Source organism: Anopheles bellator, chromosome 1 (genome assembly GCF_943735745.2).
Source record: "Anopheles bellator chromosome 1, idAnoBellAS_SP24_06.2, whole genome shotgun sequence".
Classification (NCBI taxonomy): Eukaryota; Metazoa; Arthropoda; class Insecta; order Diptera; family Culicidae; genus Anopheles; species Anopheles bellator.
The window spans coordinates 34826909-34850194 of NC_071285.1; the positions used below are offsets into that span (position 1 = coordinate 34826909).

The window sequence follows — 23286 nt, forward strand, 5'->3', positions numbered from 1 at the left end:
AGAGAAAAAAAACACGGCCTTCACCATCGAAGTGCGGAGGAGACTCCGCGTTAAAGCTCGGAGCTGCGCGGTGCTAATCGCAAGCGAGCGCATCGAGCGCAAAATCCCACGTAATATCAGTTTAAAGGGTGCTTGAAAATTCCCCATCACTGGGTCTGCAAGGACGACCCACCGAGCGCTTCTCGAACGCTGACGATGCAGCGCTCCTCGCTCGAAGTGACTTTCTCGCCGGCCTCTTTTCTGATGAACTGATGGCGCCCGGCTCTCCGGGCCACCCCCCCGGGGGCAACTGGCGCCGGTCAGGGTGCACTACTTTCACCTGCTTTCGCCAAAACTAAGCAAACAGCCGGCTGTTGAGGGCTGTTTTTCATTCCGGCGCATTAAGCGTAGTGCAAGGGGTCCCGGTCCAGCGGGATTTCACGGTGCAGGAGAGCTGATTGCAACACGTTAATATTTTTAAGCAACCAGCCAAACAACCCAGGGCTCCCAGCGGACTGGCACACACACACGTCTTCAGATGTAAACCTCTTACGATGTAGTACACATCTAAGCGCATTAAACTGCACGTAACATGCACGAACGCAAACAGGATGCTGCTCCACTCGGCGAACCGCGCCAAGGTGGAACACTGTTACGCGCCAGAAGGATGGCGGTTGAAGATCGGTTAACTTCCTGTGAAGTTCTCAAGCTGATAGCGATAAGGTTATTAATGTTATTAATAATTTATTATTTAAAATTATCTGAACGTTCGAACAACGAAGCAAAATGGATCACGTACATAATTCATGGTTCCGCTTGCAGAAACAACCCATCATAAATTTGTAAGAGCTAAAAGTCGAGTATGCCACTAAATCTACCAGCGTGACCATAGTCCTGAGTATGTACAGAGCCGGTATGGACATCTTGTATGTCATCTGGCCACTCTCTCAGGAATAGCAACACTGAGCAAACCATTTCGAGGAGATTCGTTCAACCTACTGCCGTTACTTCCAACATACTAGTCGACATGTTCTAAAGTGATTCACCTTGGTCAAGGTTCGGCAAGACCCTGTTTGTGGCGAGCTCCGTGTTGGGTTATCTCGTTAAAAAATTCTATGGCTCGTGTTGGCGGTAGCGACAGCACAGAAGGCACTTTCCTTCCCTGCTTGGCTGCTGCGTCAAAGTGTAATGCAATTAAACATCTATCACATTCCGGCGGAACGCAACCGACGACGCCGTAGGACGACGGAAACTTTGCGCACAAAACTTTCCACCCTAAAAAGGGCCAAAGTGAACGGCCGTCGTCCTGTTTCAGTCGCGTTTGGACCGAGCATACGCCAGGGCCACGCGACCTGCTCGCTGCACATCAAAGTAGACAGTGTTGGAAACTTTCCCGACGGCAAGCATGTTGATTTGAAACCTTCAGCACCTCAAACAAGGGACTTTCGGTGGGCTCACCGGTGGGGTTGGCACTTGCTGCTAATGAACGCTATTGAAGGATGTCGAATTCTCGAATTCTGCGAAACTGTTGCGGCGTGTCTCGATAATCAAGGCCACCGACCGACCGTTTGACAAGCGTCGACCAATTTCTGCAGCCTTGCGTCCTAATGATGCCACGGCCAGGTGTAATTACGGCGCCCCAGACCAGACTTGGTTTTCCCTGGAACCGGTTTCTCTCTCTCGCTCTTTCTCTCTAGCGATGGCTCATAAAACCTGACGCACAGCACGAGCGTCATGTATTAAAGATGTCACTTTTTCTCGATGAAATTCTTGATAATCCAGAGCCCGGGCACGAGATTAGGGCCGACCGAGCCCTGATTAAATGGAAGTAATTTAATCTAAAAGTTCTGATTCGCGACTGTGATACGCGGATGATCCGAGCGTTGGGTCGTTAATTACTGGACAGCCAGGGCGGTTCCAGCACGAACCCGAAAGTTCAAGCCGATTAACAAATTAACGACGACGGTGAACCGGGTACCAGGTCCGGTTTACGGTGAAAATTAATTGACATCGACATCTGTTGCCTTGCCGTCATGGATTGAGAACCTGAGAGTTTGTGTTTTGGGCCGGCCGGCCGTCCGAGCAACCATATTTCTGTCCGAGGCCTGCTTTTGAAATGTTTTCATCACTCAGAATTAACCCGGAACGTTAGGCCACCGATGGCACGTGGAAACCACCACCAGTTCGTTCCTAGGCTCGGGCGTCCGCAATTTCGCTTTGCGGGCTCATTACGGCGAATGGATTTTTGGAAATTAGATTGGGCTCCTGCGAAGAATCCAGTTAATGTAGGGGTTAGTGGTCGGGGTTTGCGGGGAGCCATCGCCTTGCGTCGACGATCGGTGACAGCTTCGTTAGGCGCTGGAATTGATTCACCTTCGCCGCTGGATGATGCTCTGGTTTCTACATAAACATGAACGCTTCCGTGCTCTTCATCCTTGTGCCCGATTCAAGCTGTCTCAACAGGGCCCGGGACACCCGGGACTCAGTCTCATCCTGTTCTCGTTTTTCCTAATAACTAGCTTCTTTCAACGATCTAGCCCCCCACCGGCGTGCGGCCGGTCCCTCTCAGAGCCGGTGGCAAGTGTTCCGGTCGATCTAGCGCAACAAACATTGACGGTAAACAAACTTTCTCGCTCGTCACACCGAAATTGATTCACACGATTCACCGGCCCAGGGGTACTTTTTTGCGGAAACCCTGGAATACGAATCTCCTTCATGCGCCAGTGCCACCGCCGGATGCCCTTCGGTGGTGGCCCTTCGACGATAGGATGTTTAGTTTCTCTTTTTCCTGTTTTATTGCACTTAGTTTGGGTTAGTGAAATCCTGTTTACAGTACATCCGTTTTTCTTGTGACCATCTGTGGCAAGTCGGGTGGGTCGTGATGGATCCGGGGGGGGTTTGGCTTCAATCAATTCTTCAAACCCTTTCCATGGCCCGATTCAGCCTGACCCGGCGCTGCAAATGAAACGTGAAACATAAATATTCGCATCACGGCTGACCGAAGTGACCGAGAAGCAGTTCACTGAACGGGAAATCGAGTGTCAATCGGCGTAGAAATCGGCACCCCCCTCCCCCCACCGGGTTTTGGGATGTGTTTTTCCCGATGTCCGGCAAAATTGACCTTTATCGTTGAAAAAGGTCCGCCTCCGCGAGCTACGGGACAAGTGCAATCAAGCGACACTACGAACAAATAGACGTTTCGCAATAAAAACCCATTGAGGTGATGAAAAATTGACAACAACAAAAACTGCCCCCAAAGAAGCCGGCATGGGCATAAGAAACTGTTTTAGCGTGAAGGCCTCCTAGCCAACGGGACAGCTAAGCTGAAGCAGCCGAAGCAGAGCCGGAGCAGCATTAATCAAAAGCCGTACCGTAACGATGAGCACGACGGAATTGGGAGAATTTCTAATAAATGTCACCGATGGGCCGGAAGGGCTCATCGGTGGTGGTGATGGTGGCGGTGCTGGCAATATCACGGCCACCGGCACCGTCGCCACCGCCACCGCCGCCGCGACACAGTTGCTCTACTGCGGGAAAGCCCTGGATGACTTCCACACCAGGTAAGATAGCACGAGGGCCATCTTCCACTCAAACCATAAATCAAACCATTTGCTTTCGTTCGACCGACCTACGAAGCGACCGATGCTTATGCTATTTATTTCTATTAGACGGCAGTGGCCAAAGATTAGCAACCGGCGCACGTGGGAGCTGCGTGATTTTCGTGTGTGTTTATTATGGTATGTTCCGCCGCAGGAGCAAGTGATTAACGCGCGAAAGAGAGCTCCGCGGACGAATCTTTTATTTGCTTGCGGAACCGACCGAAACAATACTCCATTTCAGCTGGGCTTGTTTGAGAACGAGATCTTGATAAATCGGTTACCGGTTGCTAATGGTACCATCAAGCCATCAAGCCATTATGCGGTGGCTAATAAATGGCCAACCAGTTTTCAAATGACTCGAAGCATAAATCCCGAAGCATAAGCCATAAGTCTGTTGTACCGTACAATGTACTGTTTTGCGTTTTTCCACTCACCATTTCTGCTACGTGGAAATGCTTTTACAACAAATTCAAATCGTACCCGCGGACAAGTAATTTGCGAAACTCATCCTAATTTCAATTCACCATGAAGAGCAGCGCTACCTGGCAGGTGTAAAGATCGGACGATCCCTGATGAGTCATCAAATTGTGTGCATTTTCACATTGCTCTACCACTACGCTTTTCCCGAGCAATCATTATCAACGCAGAGCGCACACAGCTCTGAAGCACCATGCGCCTCCATCGGCCTGTGGCAAATAGGCTGCGTAGAGGCTGTAACGAAAAAAGAAACGAAATCAACGATAATTGAAATAATGTGCGCCATGCGTGAAACGCGAAAAGGAGCAAGTGTAATAAGCAACTATTATGTCCCACTGTGGTCCACGTTTTACAGCGTGTCTCACTTACGCGGCGTACGCGAAAACAACGAAGCGCAAATTAACTGCGATCACGCTTCATTGGTTGCACCCATCATCGGACGACATGTAATTCGAGTACTTACGCCAATGCGCCAGGACCTCGACCTAGGCTAAATTTATTTCATCGGCCCACCCCAGCAACGATATATGGGGTGGTGCGAATTATCCACATCAAACAAGAACCAGATGGCTGTGGGAGAAACTGGCGTACCGGTTTGGCCGGCCCATTGAACCCATTCTCCTTGGTTTACGCGTATAAGAACGATTATTTGTGTTCAGTTCTTGCAAGCGATCGATTCCGAGAAGAATGTAAACACAATATAGCACAACCGATTGTGCCGGTGTGCAGCTCTTGACAGTAATTACGTTTTTATGTCGAAAGCATGATTTCACAGCTTCATTACGCTTGTGGCTGTGGTGCACTATGGGGAAAAGGCGGTCATCCGAATACGAATTTTCAGCCTTCCATGTTGCGCAGATTCGGAGAATTCATCAAAAGAGTGATAAAAATGGCTCTTTAAAACCAGCTTTTATCAGCTACTTTAGCGCGATCGTTAGCACAGTTCTGCAACGGTTATGTTCCTTCCATTAATGATAATGATTCATCATTCGAAACGTAATCAATTCTTCTTTCAAATGAATTAATCAAATATTAACGTTTGGTATTGCTAGTTGATTTTTATCGGTAATTAGTATAGAAATCGACGAAAAAATACAGTTTTTCAACTTTGGTAACACAGCAAATTTTTCGCACCAATTTTTCGCATTCATCCACTAGGGGTATTTTAAGAAAACACCTTCTGATGCATATGGAGACGCCTGGTCTTTTGTAATCTATGAAATTGGCATACAAAACATATTGGACTTATGCCCTTTCTATTATTGTGATAAACTAAGTGTTATCAGTGACTACGGATCACTCAAGTATCCGCTGCCCTATTTGTAGTGCAACGCCTAACCAAATGAGTGATGCTAATAATCTTGAAAATGGTTTTAATCCGCAACCTTCTACATTGTTGTACGGTATTTCACCTCTTCATTGTTAGTTGAAGTTTGTGCAGTGTTTGTTAAGCATTTCATATAAAACAATCTTTAACAACCTAAGGCAGGTATCAGAAACTAGTACTTCTGGTAACATTTGTCGTCGAATATTTTCAGATCCTGAGCGTGCTAGTACTGTTCTTAATGAAATATGTAATAGACAGGCTTAGGAATATCTTAATATTCATTAGCTGTCAGAAAGCAGTTTGTGCCGCAAAATTAGACACAAATTGTAGAGACATATAAAAAACTCTTAGTGCTTCATAGTTGGTTCCTGAGGTGGTGGTTAAATTGTTATTTAATATGCTTGAACGCGTGCATTACACATAAAAAGTTGAATTGAATCAAAACACATACAAAGATAACACAAACGATGAAAAATGTCCATAGATTCTTCCCAAAAACAAATATGTCCGCCTTTTCAATACAAATTCCCCACTGTGTGCTGTTAGGCAGAAATCAAATGATACAACCCGATTCAATCCAAAAGCAATGGCAGTTGACTTCGAATACAACGCCACCTTAGTTGTTATCGAAAAGAAAGTGTATTTTCATTTACTCAACAATGAGTCCGCATGAGCCAAAAGCTCGCCCGATCAAAGCAGCCTACGGTGGTTTGGAAACTTTTGTTGCAAACTAAAACCGAACCGATTCGGTTTAAATGTAATCTAATTCGGTCGCGTTGGTTTGCTTGGGCGCCTGTGTTTTGGTTTCCCAGTGACAAGGGAAACAATAACAGTCGACAGTTTGTTTACGAAATTTGCCAACCCTCCACTATGGCCTGTATTGAAGCGTGCATAGCAGTTTCTTGCCAGACAAGCAATTTCCAGAAATCAGAGCAACATAAGAAAAGGCAGAGCGCAACACGAAATGGCGCGAAAAAGTGTCGTGAGCTTGAGAAACGAACTCCAAGAAACAATGGCGACGCATATGCTGGTTCGTATCAAAGATAAATATAAGACAATGTGAGAAGAGAAGAGGGTGTGTATGGTTGATGTTGATTTTGCTTGAAAAGATAGACGAGCGAACGAGGTCCAACTCGGTCCGTAGCAAGCTCCCTGGAGGTATTGTCTTACTCGGCATTCAATCTGTTTTAACTATTAGGTCGCCCTTCGAGACTGCGTTCTTGCGTAGGAGTTCTTCGAAATTCAGAGATGAAATGTTTGCTTTGGTCCACAACACACATCCTCGAGGCTGAGCGTGACTGAAGGCCGGATGGAAACTACTATTTACAAACCTTCCAAACTGGCTCCATGTAAACACATCATAATAAGCTTCAATTTGCTTCTCCCCCGACACAGCTACGCCAAAGTGCACGGGATGGTCTGTTTGCTGGTGTGCATCTTCGGCAGCATCGCCAACACGCTCAACATCGTCGTGCTGACGCGGCGCGAGATGCGGTCGCCAACGAACGCAATCCTTACCGGGCTGGCCATCGCCGATCTGCTCGTTATGCTCGACTACATGCCGTACGCGGTCAACTCGGTCCCGTACCTGCGGCTGTCGCGCGAGGAGCGCCTGACGTACGGCTGGGCCTGGTACATCATGTTCCACTCGATCTTCGCCCAGATTTGCCACACCATCTCGATCTGGCTCACGGTGACCCTGGCGATCTGGCGCTACATTGCCGTGGCGCACCCGCAAAAGAACCGCCAATGGTGCGCCATGTCCAAGACGCTGGCGGCCATCTTCAGCTCGTACGTCGTCTGCCCGTTCCTAGCCATACCGATCTACCTCTCGTTCAGCATTCAGTCTAACGTGGAAATCCTGGGCAGCGACGGAAATCCTCTAGCGCGCGACACCGAAGGTACCGGCCACAACGTCACGCTGTTTCGTCTCGGCACATCACAGTTGGTCCGGGACAACCCGGCGCTGCTGAACGTCAACTTTTGGATCTACAGCGTCGTGTTCAAGCTGATACCCTGCATAGCCCTCACGATTCTCAGCCTACGGCTGATCGGAGCACTGGTCGAGGCGAAGCAGCGGCGCAGCCAGCTGACCGGGACCGCCACCGGGATGAAGCAGATCGTCGACGGCCGGGTGGTGGACGCCAAGGGCGGCAAGCAGACGGACAAGGAGAAGCAAACCGATCGCACCACGCGCATGCTGCTGGCCGTGCTGCTGCTGTTCCTCATCACCGAGTTCCCGCAGGGGATCCTGGGTCTGCTGAGCGCCGTGCTGGAGAAGGACTTTTTCTTCAACTGTTACCTCAAACTCGGTAAGCGGACCGGACTCAACGATACTGAAGTTTTACGTAGGCAAGCGTATAATTTGCCACCAGAGACATTCGACATCGTTTGGTGTTGGTGGTCCAAATAAATGGCCCATCATTTGTTGGGAACCCGACCATATTCACCACCACCACCAACAGGGTTGGATTTGTTGGACACAGTTGAATGTCCGGGATTTGTCACCATACCGGGTGTCTTCCTAAATTGGCGACAAAACAAACTGTCACCATTTGTCACGGGGTACCCTTTTGTGTCCAAAAATCTTCAACGGAGCTGTCCAATGCCTTCGAGCCTGGAATTCATTTCTTTTCCCATCCCAGGATGACTGCTGCCTGTTGCATTACAATGTTCTTCCCTCGCTTCGAAAGAAGCGTTGGTCTTGATTTATGAGGCAATTATTTTCTCATTTCACACCAAAAGAACACATGCAGCCAATGATCCAAACTTGGGAAGGGCGCCTAACGCCTGACGTGGATTTGACTTACTGCCTTGGTGGCGGTGCTGGCCAAAGAGCTGACGGGGATAAAAAAAAGCGGTTGGTTAACGATTTATGCGCGAATTCCACTGCAGGCAGCTGCCACTTTTGTGTATCGAGTTCGGATAAACATTCGTAACGGGATTCGTCCATGTTTGAGTGATTTTCGGGGCATGGAAACCATGAGCCGTTACGCCACGTGCTAATCGAGAGAGAGACAGAGAAAGAGAGAAGGAGTGCGAGAAAATCCATAATGGAGTGAAAAGAACAAATCTTTGAAACTCTCCCAGCAACGTGTTGGCAGCTTATTTGAAGCTGGTTGCAGTTTTTCTCGCACCGGATGTTGATTGAACCATGGAACGAATCTCTGATAAAGTGAGGGACGTAACATAACATACTGTTATTGCAGAATGTGTTTTCATAGTTCGGTCACGCCGGGGCTTTCTTAACACAAGAATTTCCTAGCACACGTTTCACCTGACGAATCCAGTCTAATCTCCATTTAGTACTCAGCAGCTTCTCAAACAGTGGCAAACAGGGTGAAAAGGATGCCTTTGGTTGTAGTTGCAAAAAAAAAATTCTGTGAAATAATATACTTTAACGAAATAATTTTAATATTGTTAAATTTATTTGATTTCAATACTCTATTCTGTTGTTCGACAGCAGAAAACTTTGTGGTAAAAGAAAGGGTTTTTCCAAAGACCTCCAAAAGAATGTGTAAATTATAGTTTTGCGTATAGTTTTGTGTAAATTATATTTAGGGATGATTGATACAAGAGACCAATTTTGGTCAAACATATTTGGAACAAGCCAAAATTGTCTTCGGCGGAAATTAGTATCCGCAATGCTTACCATTCCGCCCAGACAGTGTGGCCAAACATCCTCGTTTCGTTATGTGGTCTTTTCTACAATCCTCATTTATTATTTTGCTACAGATTGTTTTGATTAATTTTTGTAATTCTGTTAAATTGAGTGAGATACTTTCGCATACTCCCAGGTTCATGAATAACCACATGTTATCAGTGGTTGACTAGCCTGAATAAAGATGTTAATAACCTAAAACCTTGATGTTATCATCAACGAGATATTGCATGACTGCTTTAGGCTTGTTGATTGCAACAATATCCTGTGGTGCGGAGAAATTTTCACCAATAGGACTTCTTCAGTCATGAATGTTTTTGCTTTCATCAAGTTCTGGCCAGCTAGAGATACCATGAACAGGAAAGATCACCAACTTGTAGGCTTCATGTAAATAATGCATCTCTGGAAGATAGCTCCGTTGTAGTTTGTTTCCTAATGATGATTTAGAACCCATATAGCAGAAAAGTTCAACTTCTTATAATGATAGTTGAGTCATACCAAAAATTAATCACTCCAAAGCAGCTTTTATCGCAATAAGTGAGGTTTCAAAGCATGCAGATAGTAAAATACCGTCCTTTTTTGTATTGGCCATGGTTAGGTGCATAATTTTGTTGAAAACAAGGTCAGATTTGTTTACATGCTAAGGGGCTACGTCGAATGATATGCACGGAAGGGAGTTGTAGACTTTCTGATTTTCGCCGAGGAGATGTGAAGAATACGTCTTCTAACTCGTTTTGGTGTTGATTTTTTGCTGCCACAAGCTTTAATAAGATGAATACGACCATTTTCATTTTCATGCTGCTGCTTTCATGCTTGATTACTGCCGCCGATTGCTTGCTCGCTTCAGTCGAAAATACGTGCAACATCCCTACTATTTCCACCAGTAATATTCAAAGTAATAACTAATTTACGTTATTCATTGGTAAATTTGCGATATTTAGAAGGTTCTACCATATTACAAGCTGAGAAACAGCACATTGTCATGTGAATTCTTCACCATGCGATTCTCAGCTTTAATTTTGCATTTGGAATATGTAAACATGTAAATGTAAAATATCACGTTATTAATATTCAAAATTTGTAAAAATGTACTCTAGTTGCTTTATTACCGAGGCAATTGGCGTGAAAACTGAAAACTTCAAGCTTCGAACTTAAACTAAGATTATTTTCGCCGTGCTCAAATTGACCTATGGGCACAAATGGCACTCAATCTAATATTCAACGTCTCAAAAGAGCCATTCAAAACGAAGATGTACTCATATTTTTACATATTATTCAAATGTTCAGGAGCTAAAGTTAATTTCCTCATCCACTGTAGGTCAGGTCACGCTTTTATGTTTATCGCGGCAAATGGTGCTCATGCTAATCAATACCTAATAGGTTTTGGGAATTGCCATGAAGGAAATTTGTTATTGTAATTCACTCGACACGCATTTATTCGCACGGACGCTCTCATCACCACAATATTCCAATTCCAGAGCGATTCCCACGTTCTACGGCACACACACGAACGTAATTGGAAGCCACTGCCCGAACATAAATTTAATTCATTTCGCCCCATGATCCTGTGAAATAATTTATTAATTTATTTACTTTATTTACCTTCAATTTGTTTTATTTGTTTGTGTTTGTTAAAATTTAATTATGCAATTTGCCGGGACAGAGTGCTCAGAAGTTTCATTATCATCACAAAGTGACTCAAAAATAATATGATGGCGAGCCTCAGAGTTTGCAACTGTTCCATACATTCTCTGATAACAGCTAGATACTTTTATCGTACCTTGAACAGAATTGCATTAATCAGTCATACAAGGTTACATTGTGGCATTCACAGTAAGCACACTGGCACTGGCCCTCGAACGGTCGCATAACGACGTAATGAAACGTAGCTCGAAAATTGAACTGCCATACCAATCGTTTGTCCATCGTATATTCGACAGTAAAAGTTATTATTTTGCTCCCACCGTAGGCGACGTGATGGACGTCCTGGCCCTGGTCAATTCGGCGATCAATTTCATCCTGTACTGCTCGATGAGCCGCCAGTTTCGCAGCACGTTCAACGATCTGTTTCGGCCACGAATCCTGGACCGGTGGATCGCGGTGCCCCAGACCGAGGCGGAAGAAACGGGCGGCCGGCCGGGCCAACTGGATGCCGCGACGACGCAGATCACGCAGATATAGCCCCCACCGGGACGTCCTGCTAATCATTGCCACAGCTGTTTCCGCCAGTTTGCGGCCGCCCTGGCGGCCATCGTAATTAGTAACCGGCAAACTTCGGCCCAGGACGACTGTGCGATGCTCTAGCGACGTCCCTGTATCTGGAGGCGGGCCCCCTCTAGGGGAACACTCGTCCGAATACATGACCCTGTCGGAGGATAATGCTCCATCTCGAGTTGCCCCACCTTTGTCCCCGATCGTCAACGCAAGACGCTCTATAAACTAAGGATCTTGTCCCAAGATTGGGACAGTTTATTGGCCCGGCATTATCGTTACCGATTAACTCGTCTCCTTCGTCACCAAAACTGTGGCCGATCCGATGACTGCACCGGGCACCACCAAAGTCGAATACCTATTTCGGCACAGTTTTTATTCCTACGTTAGCTACACATAACATAGTTTGTGCTGGGTTACCGGAAGACACTACTGAAGTGTTTCATAACGCGAAATTGTAATAGAGTAAGCGGAACTTAATTAGAACCAATCTAGAATGTAACTGTTAGCGAAACGATCGAAAAAAAACTGGTTTATAAAGAGCACCAAATTACAATATGGAAAGGTTCTTTCGTACACAATATTATTACTAGAGTTAACTTGTTACAACGCGGCTCCCATTTTGAGGAATATTCAACGAACCATGAGATTGTTGTTCAGGGGTTTATGTTTTACTTAGAAAATGTACAGTCCACTATTCATTATCCACTATATTATATGTTTGAGGAAACGGTGCTTCACACAATAAACGGTTTCCGGATCATATTTCGTAGAAAATTGTTGTATTTCGTTGTTTTGCTCCTACTCAATTTGGGTATTTTTTTTGTTTTTGATTTTTTTTCTTCAGTGTTAACAGCGTTACAATTTAATAATAAATACCAACAAGAAGCAAAACGAGAGGATGTATTTGTTTTATTATCATCAGCGGTCGGACTGGAAACCTCCGACATCTGCAAGACAGGATCCGCCCTATAGTGGCCGAAAAAACTATAAAACATACTTGAAGTAACGAGCTATTCATCCATTGCGGCCGCAATTCCAATCATGCTGCGAAATTGTGAGTCATTATGCTCTAATGAAATTTCCGTCTACGCCATCAAGGGGTGCCCAGGAACTATCTTTCGCTCATTAAACATTCCTGCCAGCACCGGCATCAATAAAATATTGTAATTCAATATCCGAAATAAAACGCGTAATAAAACTGACGCACAAAAACTGCTCGAGCAGCCCAACTTTGTAAGCAGCCAATAAAATACTGAAGGGTCTCTCGCCATCGTTCAGGGTTTGATAGTTTGTTTGTTTCGAATGCCTCTCCCGCTTCATGACCCGTTTCCTGTATTGAGGGTGCCTTCTTTTGCAACTTGCTTTTCTATAAGAGCCTCGGATCCATCTCGTAGTCTCGTAGGCGGAACAAACATGTATCACCGCCAGTAGCTTGAAAGGTATTTCTTTTGGTGAAACTCGATAGCTCGAAGACTCGATGGTCAATGGTCCGGAAAATGCGCTTTGATGTAGGCAACAACATGTATGATATTCGTAGCAAATATGCCAGAAAGAATGGGATACAAATAAAAACAAACTTCCCTTGGGCTCGTTTGTTCTGCTCGTGCTTCTACTAAGACATTAAGCGTCTTCCTTCTTTTTTGTAAGCTTGTCAATCCTCATGGATATGCAATCTGGAACGACCCATGTTGGGGGGATTAGGAGGTTGCTTGCGATGAGTATTATTGGCTAAATCATTTTTATTGTACAAAAAGGTTCGGTCTCACATGATAAAAATAAAACCTTGCCGTCAATCAAGGAAAGTACCAAATTCAAATACGAAAAATTTCGATAAATTGATAATATTCGGATTCGATTGCCGTTCAACATTCGGAATGCAAACAACTCAACAGTGTACGAGAGCTTGAAATGAATTTTGTGATGCCTCCGATGCCACAGAAAGTTTGGACAACAATATCGTCCGGGATATTGACTAGAATGGGTACACAACGATCACAAGTGACCCTGAAAATGAGCAAAAAGACATTAAACAAAGTTCCTTCGACTAATGGAATGAAGCAAATGGAGATTGGAAAAAATAGTTTTCACGTTCTGTTTGATAGTTTCGTTCTTAGAACTTCTTCTGTGTCAGCAACTAAGCGATGGCCTATTGTGAAAATTATTTTGCCTTATCTTGGAAATACATGGAACGTGTCCTTCGTGTCGTAACTGTTACAAAACAAGACGAAGACAATGCGTAAAACCGAAGGGACTTCTATAACGATTAAATCCTAGCTCATCTTTGCTTAACACGTCAACAGGTTTATAAATATTGAGAAAAGCGTGACACTCTTCATCTTCCGTTGCTCTAGTGCATCCCCGTGAACGATTGATACCGAAATCAATAAGATAGTGCCATGCCGCACCGTGGAGTAACTCTCCCGGACCACAGGGGCTCCGGGGCAAAGTTTCCGACGCCGAGCAAATTGTTTCCAGACTCGCTTCGCTTAGCATAATGTGTACTCATTTTTCGCCGGCTTTCGGGTCCGGCCGGCATTTGCATTTATATTGCTTTATGCACACAGCCGGCCAACCATCTTCCACGTATCCATTCGCGGACCACTTCAACGCGCGGCCGCACATAACTTGCAGCTCTCAGTAACTGGAAATAGCGGCCCACGCACAGCATAACACTCTGCACAGTCCGATCATAATCGTCTCTGCCTACGCAAAAAGGTTCGCAGACGCTTCATCATCATCGTTCGCGGTCCTGAGACCTTAACCTTCGGCGTTTTTTTTTCGATAAAAAAGCAATTATATTTACATCTTTGAGATATCCGTCATCGTACCGCCGTACCATTGTACCATTTGGGCCTTTGCCGTCGCCTCGTTGTTTCGGAAATGTAGGTTTCGGTTTTTGCGTAATGTTATTTGCTAAACTAGTTCGATACCACGAACCCATGGGCCAAAGAAATTAATTTCAATTACGCAGTCGCAGTCTCGTACGGGGCATTAATTACCGCAGGGCCCCTCCAGCAGCCCTATAACATTTCAAGATCTCACAGCCGGGGCCAGCTTCACGTTTAATAAGCTACAACACCACCTTGTTTTAGTCCCCATTTAATTGGGAATCTTCTTTTTACAATGGAAAATGGAAAAATAAAAACATGCTGATACAATTTCCGCAAACATTTTTTAATTACGTTTTTGCTGTCGAATGGCACGAAGGCTGCGAGAAACTCTGCCGACCTGTGCACCGGATCGACAACCTTGCCGAACTTTCTTTTGATGAGACATCGGTTACACTGATTCCCATTTCCCATGGGCCGCGAAGGAAGGGCGAGATGAACAGGAAAACCCAAAAACATTTTCACACAAACGTAGCGCAGGGAGAGTGTTCTAAGAAAAATTATATTGTTAATCAAACTTTTGAATTTGGTTCCACTCCCGCTTCGCCGTTATGTGGAGCATAAAGGAGCGCCTCGGAAATAACAATCTATGAGAAATCGAACACTCGCTTCTTGGTGAAGAATCGGGCGCGCACATGGTCCGTCAAGTATCTTTCTTCCAAGGATCTCACCATTTTGGGCTAAACGGGGACGGTGTTAATACTGATGCAAGGGGACCCTGGTCCAAGAGCTCCGGTGCTGGCGCAGAGTGATAAAGCAACAGCAGAAAGAAAGTATCGGAATTCGGGCGAAAGAAAAAGTATCAATGATTGTACTCCGGAGAGATAGCGGGTGGGATGGAGTTGAAGTTCGTAAGTATTTTGTCGACTTTAACTCATCAGCGAACAGCAGGGTTTCGAAACTGTTGGAAACGGAACAACGGAAATTCCATCAACCGTTTGATTAGAGCCAATGTTTTGTAACAAGATAAAACTTCCTCTCCACTGGACGCTGATAATGGAGTATTAAAAGACTTTCCTACTAATCTACGCTCTGCCACAGCGTATGAAGTAGCGTTCGAAATAGGGCCGCCATTTTCGCCATTATTTGACACCCTGGCTAAATTAAACACTATTTAAGTATTGAACATAATCGATCATTGGATTCATCACGGAGTAGACACGAAAACCCGGATGATTGATGACGGTCGGATAGTGTTTCAGGCTCCACGAAATATCGTTGACATCATTCGGTTAAAAAACTGACGCAAAAGTATTTTCTTCTGGTCCTGACTTCCGGCGGAATTCCGTCGACGGCGATGCCGGGTTGGAGGGTTGCGGTACGGTACTTACTCAGCACTTTCGATGCTCATCGCCGCATCCACCTTCTCTAAGAAAGGCCAGGAAAGCAAGAGATTTTGGTTCCCTCGACTAATCTTTATTCATTCTGCGTTTGTCTCGTGACTTGCCTGGCGACAAGCGTGTCATTTGCAGGTTCCACAGCGGTTAAAACTGAAGTTCGGCTGACGATTCGGGTATCCTCCAGGATGTCACTTGCTTTAGGCTTTTGTATGGTTCATTATGGCTGACTGGGGAGACCGGTGAGCATAGGGGTACGACCAAATTAAATAACACGGTTGGTCGATTGCTAAATGAAATGTGTAATCTGTGTGACGATTCTTTAAACTGTTGCATTCATTCAGATTGGGAAAGCAGTTTTGGCAGACAAGTTTTGGCAAATAAATACTCCTTTTCATCGAACGTGAACGCTGCATAATATTAATTCGTTCAGGATCTAAGATGGTTCTTGTGGTAATGGAAATGTACTGGTATTTCTAGAAAAATGCAGAACGAATAGCCCATAAGTAAGGCATGCAGTGCCACGAATTGGTGTTTGCTTAGGACATTCAACCTTTTCTTCAACATTCAAGTTTATTAACTCAGGATTTTCATGTTTCCTTGTCAGTCGTCTTTGAGGACGACCAAAGCCGTATGTACTTTTATTTGCATCCAAACATAGACCTCTTTCTATGGACGATCTAGCTCTTCTCAACCTCATCAATCTTGTAGCGCCGGAGTTAGGTTGTTGAATTCGGTTGAGATTAAACCATAAAAGCATTCACAAAAAGCAACAGCTTAAAGTTGACTCTTGGCCACTGGAAACCATACGAAATATGCTTCCCCTTTGTGTACAACGACCCAGACCGGAGCGTAAAATAGAAATGCATTTGGCAAACGGAAACTTTGGTCCACACAACGGGCGCAAAGGACACAGCCATTGTTGTTTGTCTCGAGAGTAGATTGTTGCCCAAAGGGTCCCGATGAGTTTTTGTTTTTGCATACAAATACACTGTTGTTCGCCTTCTGCATTCCGGTCGTAATGGGTGAACATTTACCTCTTAGCTACACCTGACTAATGGATAGTAAACATATCAATGAATTATGTTACGTTGTACACACTGCTCTGAAGCAACATTGCCTGTAACTGTAATGGAAGCCATTAAAATTTACAAATTTCCATCATTTTTCAAAGAACGATGGTGTTCGAGATGAGAACAAATTAGTAAAACCACGCTAAAGTTCCTTTTAAACGAGGTATATTGGTTCTTGTCAGTGAAAAGCAGTTAAGCGGCCCCCATTGTAAAAGTTGCACCCATAAAATACAACTTTTAATGCAGTAAATCTGCAAATAATCTTTTTATTGCGCTTTGTAATATCATAGAAATAAACACAAAACAGGCCAGATATTTCATTTGAAGCAGTTTCAAGTTAATCACAGATTATAATACAGCAATATAGTTTTCTAATAATGCAACAAAATACAAAGGATCAGAGGAAAACACGAAAGAGACTATTGAAATAAAAACAACTAACAAGTTTTTATTGAAATCAACAAAGTAATGTAACAATGTACTGATTAATGTAGCGACTAACATCGTAAGAGAGAATTTGGTTTTATTAACTGAAGATTACATTTAAAAGAATCGAAAAATAAATTTTCAAAACTAACGTGTCTCTTGTGTTGAAAAATACTATGATGTGTCTTTGCTGAGGTCAACTGTGACACTAGTGACATCTAGCCGCTGAGAGAATAAAAGCGTTGGATTGGGAGATGTAAATATATTTTCATACATTTTTTCCGATATAAATCAGAGAAAGAACGTGAAACATAAACAAAACGTAAACGTGTAACATAAATTACTTTGATATTCAACTAATTCACCATATTCAAAATGAAGTCTTGAACCTTGTGACGTGAACGAGCTGCTACCGCGAGTCCGTCAAAGAGTTAGCAACAAACGAATCACAAATTCCAGTGTTTTGGACGTCTCGGGCCGCGCTCGACAACAATGGACGTCGTAGAGACGAAACCCGTGATCGCAAATATCTGTGGTGAGTGAAAATCCAATCTTAACGCTGAGCAGTTGGGTTCATTGTTCGCCAATCGTTCTTTTCAGAACAAAAGATCCAGCCCGTGGAAATCGAAATACTTCCCGTTGTTTACGATATCATACGCAGGTAATTCATCGAATCCCTTTCATTTTGACATTAGCACATCAACTTGCTCAGCGCTTCGATGCTGGGGCAGAGTATCTGCGCTCAGCATAGTTAGCTCAAAGCGAACGGACCCGAATAGTGCCATTGTAACTACAACCGGACATCCCGGAGTTTTGCCAACGGAGGATGCGCTACAAAACAACAATTATATAAAAAGAAAAGTGAAATTTCGCAATTTCTTATCAGAGCCCTTTGTTACAGTGTTGAAAAGGATCCCATAGATAACACCGCCAAACAAAAGGAAAGTGCAGAGTGCAGTCAGAAGGTGAGTATCGGCGAGCGAACGAACCGAAATGAGAAAGCGGCTGTGAAATAACGCTACTGCGTTGTTTGCAGGTACTAGAACTTCAACGTGCGCTTGAAACGGCACGGTCTACGATTCGCAAACTTAACGGCATCGAGTACAGCAAAGAAGAACAACTACGCCGGCTCGACAGCCTGCGGAAGCAGCTCACTCTAAAGCAGCAGCTAATCAAAAAGTATAAAAACGTTCAGTTCTAGCGTGGGCCGACCGGTGCTGCTTCCATAGGATGGTTTTGCACGCGATTTTACGATATTTGGCCAACAACGAGCAGCTCATACAACGGCTGGCCGATTCGTATCCTTTGCGGCGGGCCGCCCAAATGGTGCTGAGTGCTTACTATCGCAACAAGTCCGTCGCTGAACAGCAAAAGCTGATTGATGTGTCTCCCGAACGATTGCAGCAAGCACTGCGAAATTTCAAAACAAACGTACAGAAGGAGATCGAGAACGCCAAGAATGATCTGAACAAGAAAAAATAAACCGCGCAGTCAGTGACGCAGCGGACTACTTGTCCTCCATCAAAAGCCCGGCGGAATTCGAGTAAGAAACAAAAATAAGTGCCGAAAAAAACGAAAAACTCAATTGTAATTAAAATTTATTTTGTATCGTGAAACTTGTGTTGTCATTGTTTTGAATGTGAATTGTACATGCAAAAAGAATTGTTTAAAGTTTCGTAAATCACTCACATTTTGTAGTTTCAATCACATCGAGTTGCTAGAATCAAGAAATTTGCGAAGCCATTCTTTCGTGCAAATACTTCTCTCAGTTTGCACCAAAACCATTTCAAAATGGTCAACACGAGTTTAAAAATTCATTTTGAAAATAATTCAGTCAAAAGCATTTGATTAAAAAGAAAAAATAAATTCGCCATCACTCAGATGAGCAGATCGTCTGACACATTTGCAGATTTTCGGCAGCATTCACCGAAACTGCATTAAACTTCAACTTTCTGTATCAGCAAATAAAAAGTTCAGGTTCATAACCTGGGTCAAGAAGGCAAGAGCCATTTGACGAGCGCACGGTGAGGCGTGCATTTCAAATCAATATTTCCAACACTAGCTCATGGTAATCGTCAGCCAAATCCGGGCTCAGTTGGATGCTATTGAAAGCTTGCTCATATCTAAAGTCACGGTTCCTGACCCACTCGCACTGCCGGTCGAGCTGGAGGTAACCGATTGTGATGCCGTCGCACTTCCTACCGAACTAGCACCGGGTATGGAAAGAACTGGACGCTTTTTGTGGCTACTGCCGGGTGGTTTATGATTCCGTTTATCGGTCCCTATGTCCAGTACGGGTGTTTCGCTGATGCTTTCATCGGTGGTATTCGACTCTGTATCTACCGTAGCGCTGGAACCTTTCGATAACGGCAGTTTGATAGAAGCCGAACCACAGCCGGGTGCCACAATACCGCGATTAGATTGCATTTTGTTGGGCTTCGATCGCTGCTGGATGCTTCCCGGAGTGTACAATGGCTGGAGTACGTTTCCTACCGCTTTGGTGCGTCCCTCGCGGAACACCATCCGCTGTCCGGGTTTCATGTATTCCGGATTTTTTATGAACCGAAACCGCACCACCGCTTTGTCGCCTGTTCGGAGACACTCCTTGGACATTTGCAGAATCTGTGCGGTCTGTCGAATGCTCCCGCAATGCACCATGGCCGACCAACGGCCGTACTTGCTCGAGATAGTCGTAGGATGGTGCAGCACCAAAATCTCGCAATCAAACTCCCAGCAGGCTTGCGGGTTCAGGGCCGGGCTGACCATTACCATCCCCTTTCGGATCTGGGAGCGTTTGATTTTTTTCAACGCAAAGCTCGCCGTCTGTCCGCTTCGCACCTCACGCACCACCATACGCTTCCGGTGAATACTTTTGATGGTGATCGGCTGGAAAGCTCCCAGGGGATCGGGACCAAGCAACAGCGTATCGTTTAACCTTACGATTCCTTGTAACGTAATGCCCGACACGACCGTACCGACGCCCTATCGGAAAAGCCCCACAAGCAAATCAGACCAAGAGGTGTGGATTACGTTCCTTGCCACTTACCGGTACGGCATACGTGTCATCGATTTGAAACTCTGTTGGTAACGCATCGTTGCCCGTGGTGCGCACGTTCAACAAGTTGAGAAACATTTTCAGTAGCTCCAAATTTTCACCCGTCACGTTTGATACTTGAAAGATGGGACATAACCGTTCCGAGACGAAGTTTGTGGCACTCAGCACAACATCGTCGCTCGTCTTCACCATCACTGGCACTTTGCGACAGCCTTGCGATTTTAGAATTTTGTACAACAACTTCAGGTTGTCCTGCAGGATGTTGGGGGGACACATGTCGATCTTGGTCACCACGACAAAAACTGGAACCGAGAGGGCTAGCGCGAGACCGAGGTGTTCTTTGGTCATGCCTACGATTCCCGAATTCGCTCCAATCTGCAACAAAACCCAAGCGCGCACATTGAGATCGTTTAAAATTAAATTTCAAGCTTAATCGAACTCACCATAAGCATGCCAAAGTCGGGCGCGTGCCCCGTCATCCCGAATACGGTGGTCTTCAGGTATCGCTCATGGCCAGCCAGGTCAATGAAGGTAATAACTTTGGCCGATTTCTCGCAGATCTTTACCCAATCAAGGGTACCATGATCCGGTTTGTTGACCACATTTCCCACGCTATCAAACCCGAGGATATCGTTCCCCACGGAGCTGGTTCGTCCGCTTTCGATCTCGTGTTTGTGTCGAAATAGTCGTTGCCGCGCAAAACCACGGCCATTGTCCAGTTCGCCATGGGTCAACACACCGAGCAGCGTTGACTTGCCCGCATCTACGTTGCCCACGACCGCTACGCGCACCTCGGTAAAATCGTCCTCCTCGACCTTCCGTCGGATCAAATACTGACCCGTCGTACCTTTCTCAGCCTTGCGAATGCGCAGCACGACGCACTCTGCGTCTAGCATTGTGGCCAGCGACTGTAACGTCGCCAGTGAAGCCGCGTACTCGTCGGGTTCCAACCCGTTCTCACCTCCATCTACTCGTGGATATGGGATGAATGTTAAACAAATGTTCACCGACGAACCCACCCACTATCGAAGGCACACTCACCTTCGCCGATGCCGATTTCATACACCGTCTCTCCGCGACTGGCGGAGATGCGCTCCTCTAACCGCTTGGTCAGCAAATCGAACTGATCTTCCGTCGGACATACGAGAACCGTCTTCTCGCGGATGGTCGAGTAATCAACAAACTTTCGTTCCCCGTTCACGGTGCCGAGAGTCAGCACGTCCGACATTTTGCCCATTTTATCCTTACTCTCGGCCATCGACGCCATGGGGCCGGACGTCCCTGTTCCGCCTACGGCCGCACCTGGCCCTAGTGGTGAAGACTGTTTTGATACGCTGGACTTCATGTTGCCTTTTGCCTTATTTATCGTTGCTTGTCGTTATTCGTCGCGTGCCAAGAAATTGTTCATAATCGTTTGTCAATCGCCTTTTTCTTTACTCCCACTAACACTGCCATTCCCGTCGCCACAAGAATTGCACCTCTTTTTTCCCTTTCTTCCGCTGATTTGCGTCACGCGTCAAGTGAACCAAAATAATTTATCAACAGCTTAAGTTGCGCCCCTGCTTATGAATGCTTTCTACCTGCGGCGATTAAGAGTTTGTAGATAAATATCCATACGATTAGGGAAAGTGCAGCTGGGAATTGGTTCCCTGTTTTGTCCGATGTGGCAATCCGATCGGGCGCGCGGTGTGTGTTTACGTTACGTTTACAAATTCCTTTCACTTTCTAACGTACACGACGGACGGGCACACGGGAAAGCAACAATTATCAAATCTGTTGTGGGCTTAAGTCTAAAAATGGAGATAGTATCTTTCGGCCCTGCTCCTCCGAGTTGTCGTCGGCACCCACAACGATAAAATAACAACGGCAACGGGCACAGGGACAAATATAGAAGCTAACTTTCCACCGCAGGAATCGCTGAGCAATAGAGAGATGTGATGGCGAAAGAAACGTTTCGTTGTCACTCTTTGACGTTCAGTAAGGTTTCATCGAAACGTCAAATTGCCCGCAAAGTTTGAAATTGCTCTTGTAAAGAGTCCTTATTACGCCGTGCTTGACACGACGCAGAAATCATTCACCATCCACGCGAATAGTGCGAGATTAAAGCTGTGCAGTATATTTCACAACTTGGCATTGCAAATGTATTTGCATTTCACTGAATTCGTCAATATTTCCAACACTGATTTGAGTTTAACTATTACTCAGCATTGCATCATACACTGTAAACACGTGGGAAAACCTTGAATTCTGAAACACATTCCGAATCAAAACAAACACTAAACAGTTCGAGCACAGAAATCAATAAACAAATCTCGTTCAGTGTTCGCTCAAATAGATTTGTTGATGATTTCTTTACGTTCTACCGCCAAGAATCGCGTGCATCATGTACCATGAAAAGCAACAGCGGGAACTGTGTGCATTGCATGCGCTAAATAACTTGTTCCAGGGTAAGTTACGACTTCTAACCATGCACCAACACTCGGTTCACAAATGCTCGTCCCTTTGCAGATAAAAGTTCGTTCAGCAAATCTCAATTGGACCATATCTGTCAGAGTTTATCGCCCAACGATTACATTAACCCCCACAGGTAAATTGGTTGCACAGTCGTCTCTTAGCTCAATCTTTCATCATCACAATCCTGCTGCACTCCTACACAGATCCCTTCTCGGGCTCGGGAATTACGACGTGAACGTAATAATTGCCGCCTTGCACATGAAAGACTGTGAGGCAGTTTGGTTCGACAAACGGAAGTGAGTGTCTTTGCGCATATAACATGCACCGTGTACTAAGGCCTTTTCCGCTCGTTTTCCTAGGGACCCATCGCGAATTGATACATCGAAAATAGTGGGATTCATATTGAACGTTCCAACCACCTACAAAGTCGGATTCGTTAGACTCCCGATTCAGCGAAGGCACTGGATTGCCATACGGCAGATCAACGAAGAATACTGGAACCTCGACTCCAAACTAGACGTCCCGCAGTGCTTGGGGGACGTGAGTTGATTGATTGATTCGCTAGCCGGCCGGCCAACTAACTTGTGGACTCTGTTTCAGGAATCAAGCATGCTGCAGTATTTGCGCGAGCAGCTGAACAGCAACGATAAGGAGTTGTTTATTGTGTGCACAAATGAGGTCGATAAAACGCAGCAATGGTTACTGCCAGACGACGATAGAAACGAAAACAATGTTAGATAAGCGAATAAAGCGCAGATGTTAAGACTGATAAACGAACTTTTGTGCCAACTTCTCC

The 23286-nt window shown here is 45.2% G+C and overlaps 5 protein-coding genes across 5 annotated transcripts; 4 read left to right on the top strand and 1 right to left on the bottom strand.

Annotated features, from left to right (window-relative positions):
* The first annotated feature begins 3357 nt into the window (after positions 1 to 3357).
* Positions 3358 to 11224, top strand: LOC131213393 (G-protein coupled receptor dmsr-1-like). Its single transcript, XM_058207427.1, has 3 exons — positions 3358 to 3539; positions 6778 to 7694; positions 11013 to 11224. The coding sequence occupies exons 1-3, from the start codon at positions 3358 to 3360 to the stop codon at positions 11222 to 11224; spliced, it is 1311 nt and encodes a 436-aa protein (XP_058063410.1).
* Positions 11225 to 17423: 6199 nt separating this feature from the next.
* Positions 17424 to 18182, top strand: LOC131205981 (mediator of RNA polymerase II transcription subunit 9). Its single transcript, XM_058198313.1, has 4 exons — positions 17424 to 17516; positions 17582 to 17642; positions 17883 to 17946; positions 18018 to 18182. Exons 1-4 carry the CDS (start codon positions 17474 to 17476, stop codon positions 18180 to 18182), a joined length of 333 nt encoding a protein of 110 aa, XP_058054296.1. The 5' UTR covers positions 17424 to 17473.
* A 29-nt stretch (positions 18183 to 18211) lies between these two features.
* Positions 18212 to 18597, top strand: LOC131205982 (protein NCBP2AS2 homolog). Its single transcript, XM_058198314.1, has one exon. It carries the CDS (start codon positions 18212 to 18214, stop codon positions 18461 to 18463), a length of 252 nt encoding a protein of 83 aa, XP_058054297.1. The 3' UTR covers positions 18464 to 18597.
* LOC131205980 (GTP-binding protein 1) lies at positions 18595 to 21887 on the bottom strand. The gene is made up of 4 exons (XM_058198312.1): positions 21078 to 21887; positions 20480 to 21003; positions 20028 to 20411; positions 18595 to 19963 (listed from the first exon to the last, which is right to left on the bottom strand). The coding sequence occupies exons 1-4, from the start codon at positions 21379 to 21381 to the stop codon at positions 19073 to 19075; spliced, it is 2103 nt and encodes a 700-aa protein (XP_058054295.1). The 5' UTR covers positions 21382 to 21887; the 3' UTR covers positions 18595 to 19072.
* Positions 21888 to 22121: 234 nt separating this feature from the next.
* LOC131216614 (josephin-like protein) lies at positions 22122 to 23238 on the top strand. The gene is made up of 5 exons (XM_058211150.1): positions 22122 to 22483; positions 22545 to 22623; positions 22694 to 22786; positions 22850 to 23030; positions 23091 to 23238. The coding sequence occupies exons 1-5, from the start codon at positions 22420 to 22422 to the stop codon at positions 23229 to 23231; spliced, it is 558 nt and encodes a 185-aa protein (XP_058067133.1). The 5' UTR covers positions 22122 to 22419; the 3' UTR covers positions 23232 to 23238.
* The last annotated feature ends 48 nt before the right edge of the window (positions 23239 to 23286 follow it).

Excerpts from the sequence above, each read along its gene's own strand:
- LOC131213393 (XM_058207427.1), top strand. The coding sequence starts at position 3,358 with ATGAGCACGACGGAATTGGGAGAATTTCTAATAAATGTCACCGATGGG. Across the intron at positions 3,540-6,777 it reads CTGGATGACTTCCACACCAG|CTACGCCAAAGTGCACGGGA; the intron begins GTAAGATAGCAC and ends CCCCCGACACAG. Across the intron at positions 7,695-11,012 it reads CAACTGTTACCTCAAACTCG|GCGACGTGATGGACGTCCTG; the intron begins GTAAGCGGACCG and ends CTCCCACCGTAG.
- LOC131205981 (XM_058198313.1), top strand. The coding sequence starts at position 17,474 with ATGGACGTCGTAGAGACGAAACCCGTGATCGCAAATATCTGTG. Across the intron at positions 17,517-17,581 it reads CGTGATCGCAAATATCTGTG|AACAAAAGATCCAGCCCGTG; the intron begins GTGAGTGAAAAT and ends CGTTCTTTTCAG. Across the intron at positions 17,643-17,882 it reads GTTTACGATATCATACGCAG|TGTTGAAAAGGATCCCATAG; the intron begins GTAATTCATCGA and ends CCTTTGTTACAG.
- LOC131205982 (XM_058198314.1), top strand. The coding sequence starts at position 18,212 with ATGGTTTTGCACGCGATTTTACGATATTTGGCCAACAACGAGCAGCTC.
- LOC131205980 (XM_058198312.1), bottom strand. The coding sequence starts at position 21,381 with ATGAAGTCCAGCGTATCAAAACAGTCTTCACCACTAGGGCCAGGTGCG. Across the intron at positions 21,004-21,077 it reads TGAAATCGGCATCGGCGAAG|ATGGAGGTGAGAACGGGTTG; the intron begins GTGAGTGTGCCT and ends ATCCACGAGTAG. Across the intron at positions 20,412-20,479 it reads CCGACTTTGGCATGCTTATG|ATTGGAGCGAATTCGGGAAT; the intron begins GTGAGTTCGATT and ends GTTTTGTTGCAG.
- LOC131216614 (XM_058211150.1), top strand. The coding sequence starts at position 22,420 with ATGTACCATGAAAAGCAACAGCGGGAACTGTGTGCATTGCATGCGCTA. Across the intron at positions 22,484-22,544 it reads GCTAAATAACTTGTTCCAGG|ATAAAAGTTCGTTCAGCAAA; the intron begins GTAAGTTACGAC and ends GTCCCTTTGCAG. Across the intron at positions 22,624-22,693 it reads GATTACATTAACCCCCACAG|ATCCCTTCTCGGGCTCGGGA; the intron begins GTAAATTGGTTG and ends ACTCCTACACAG.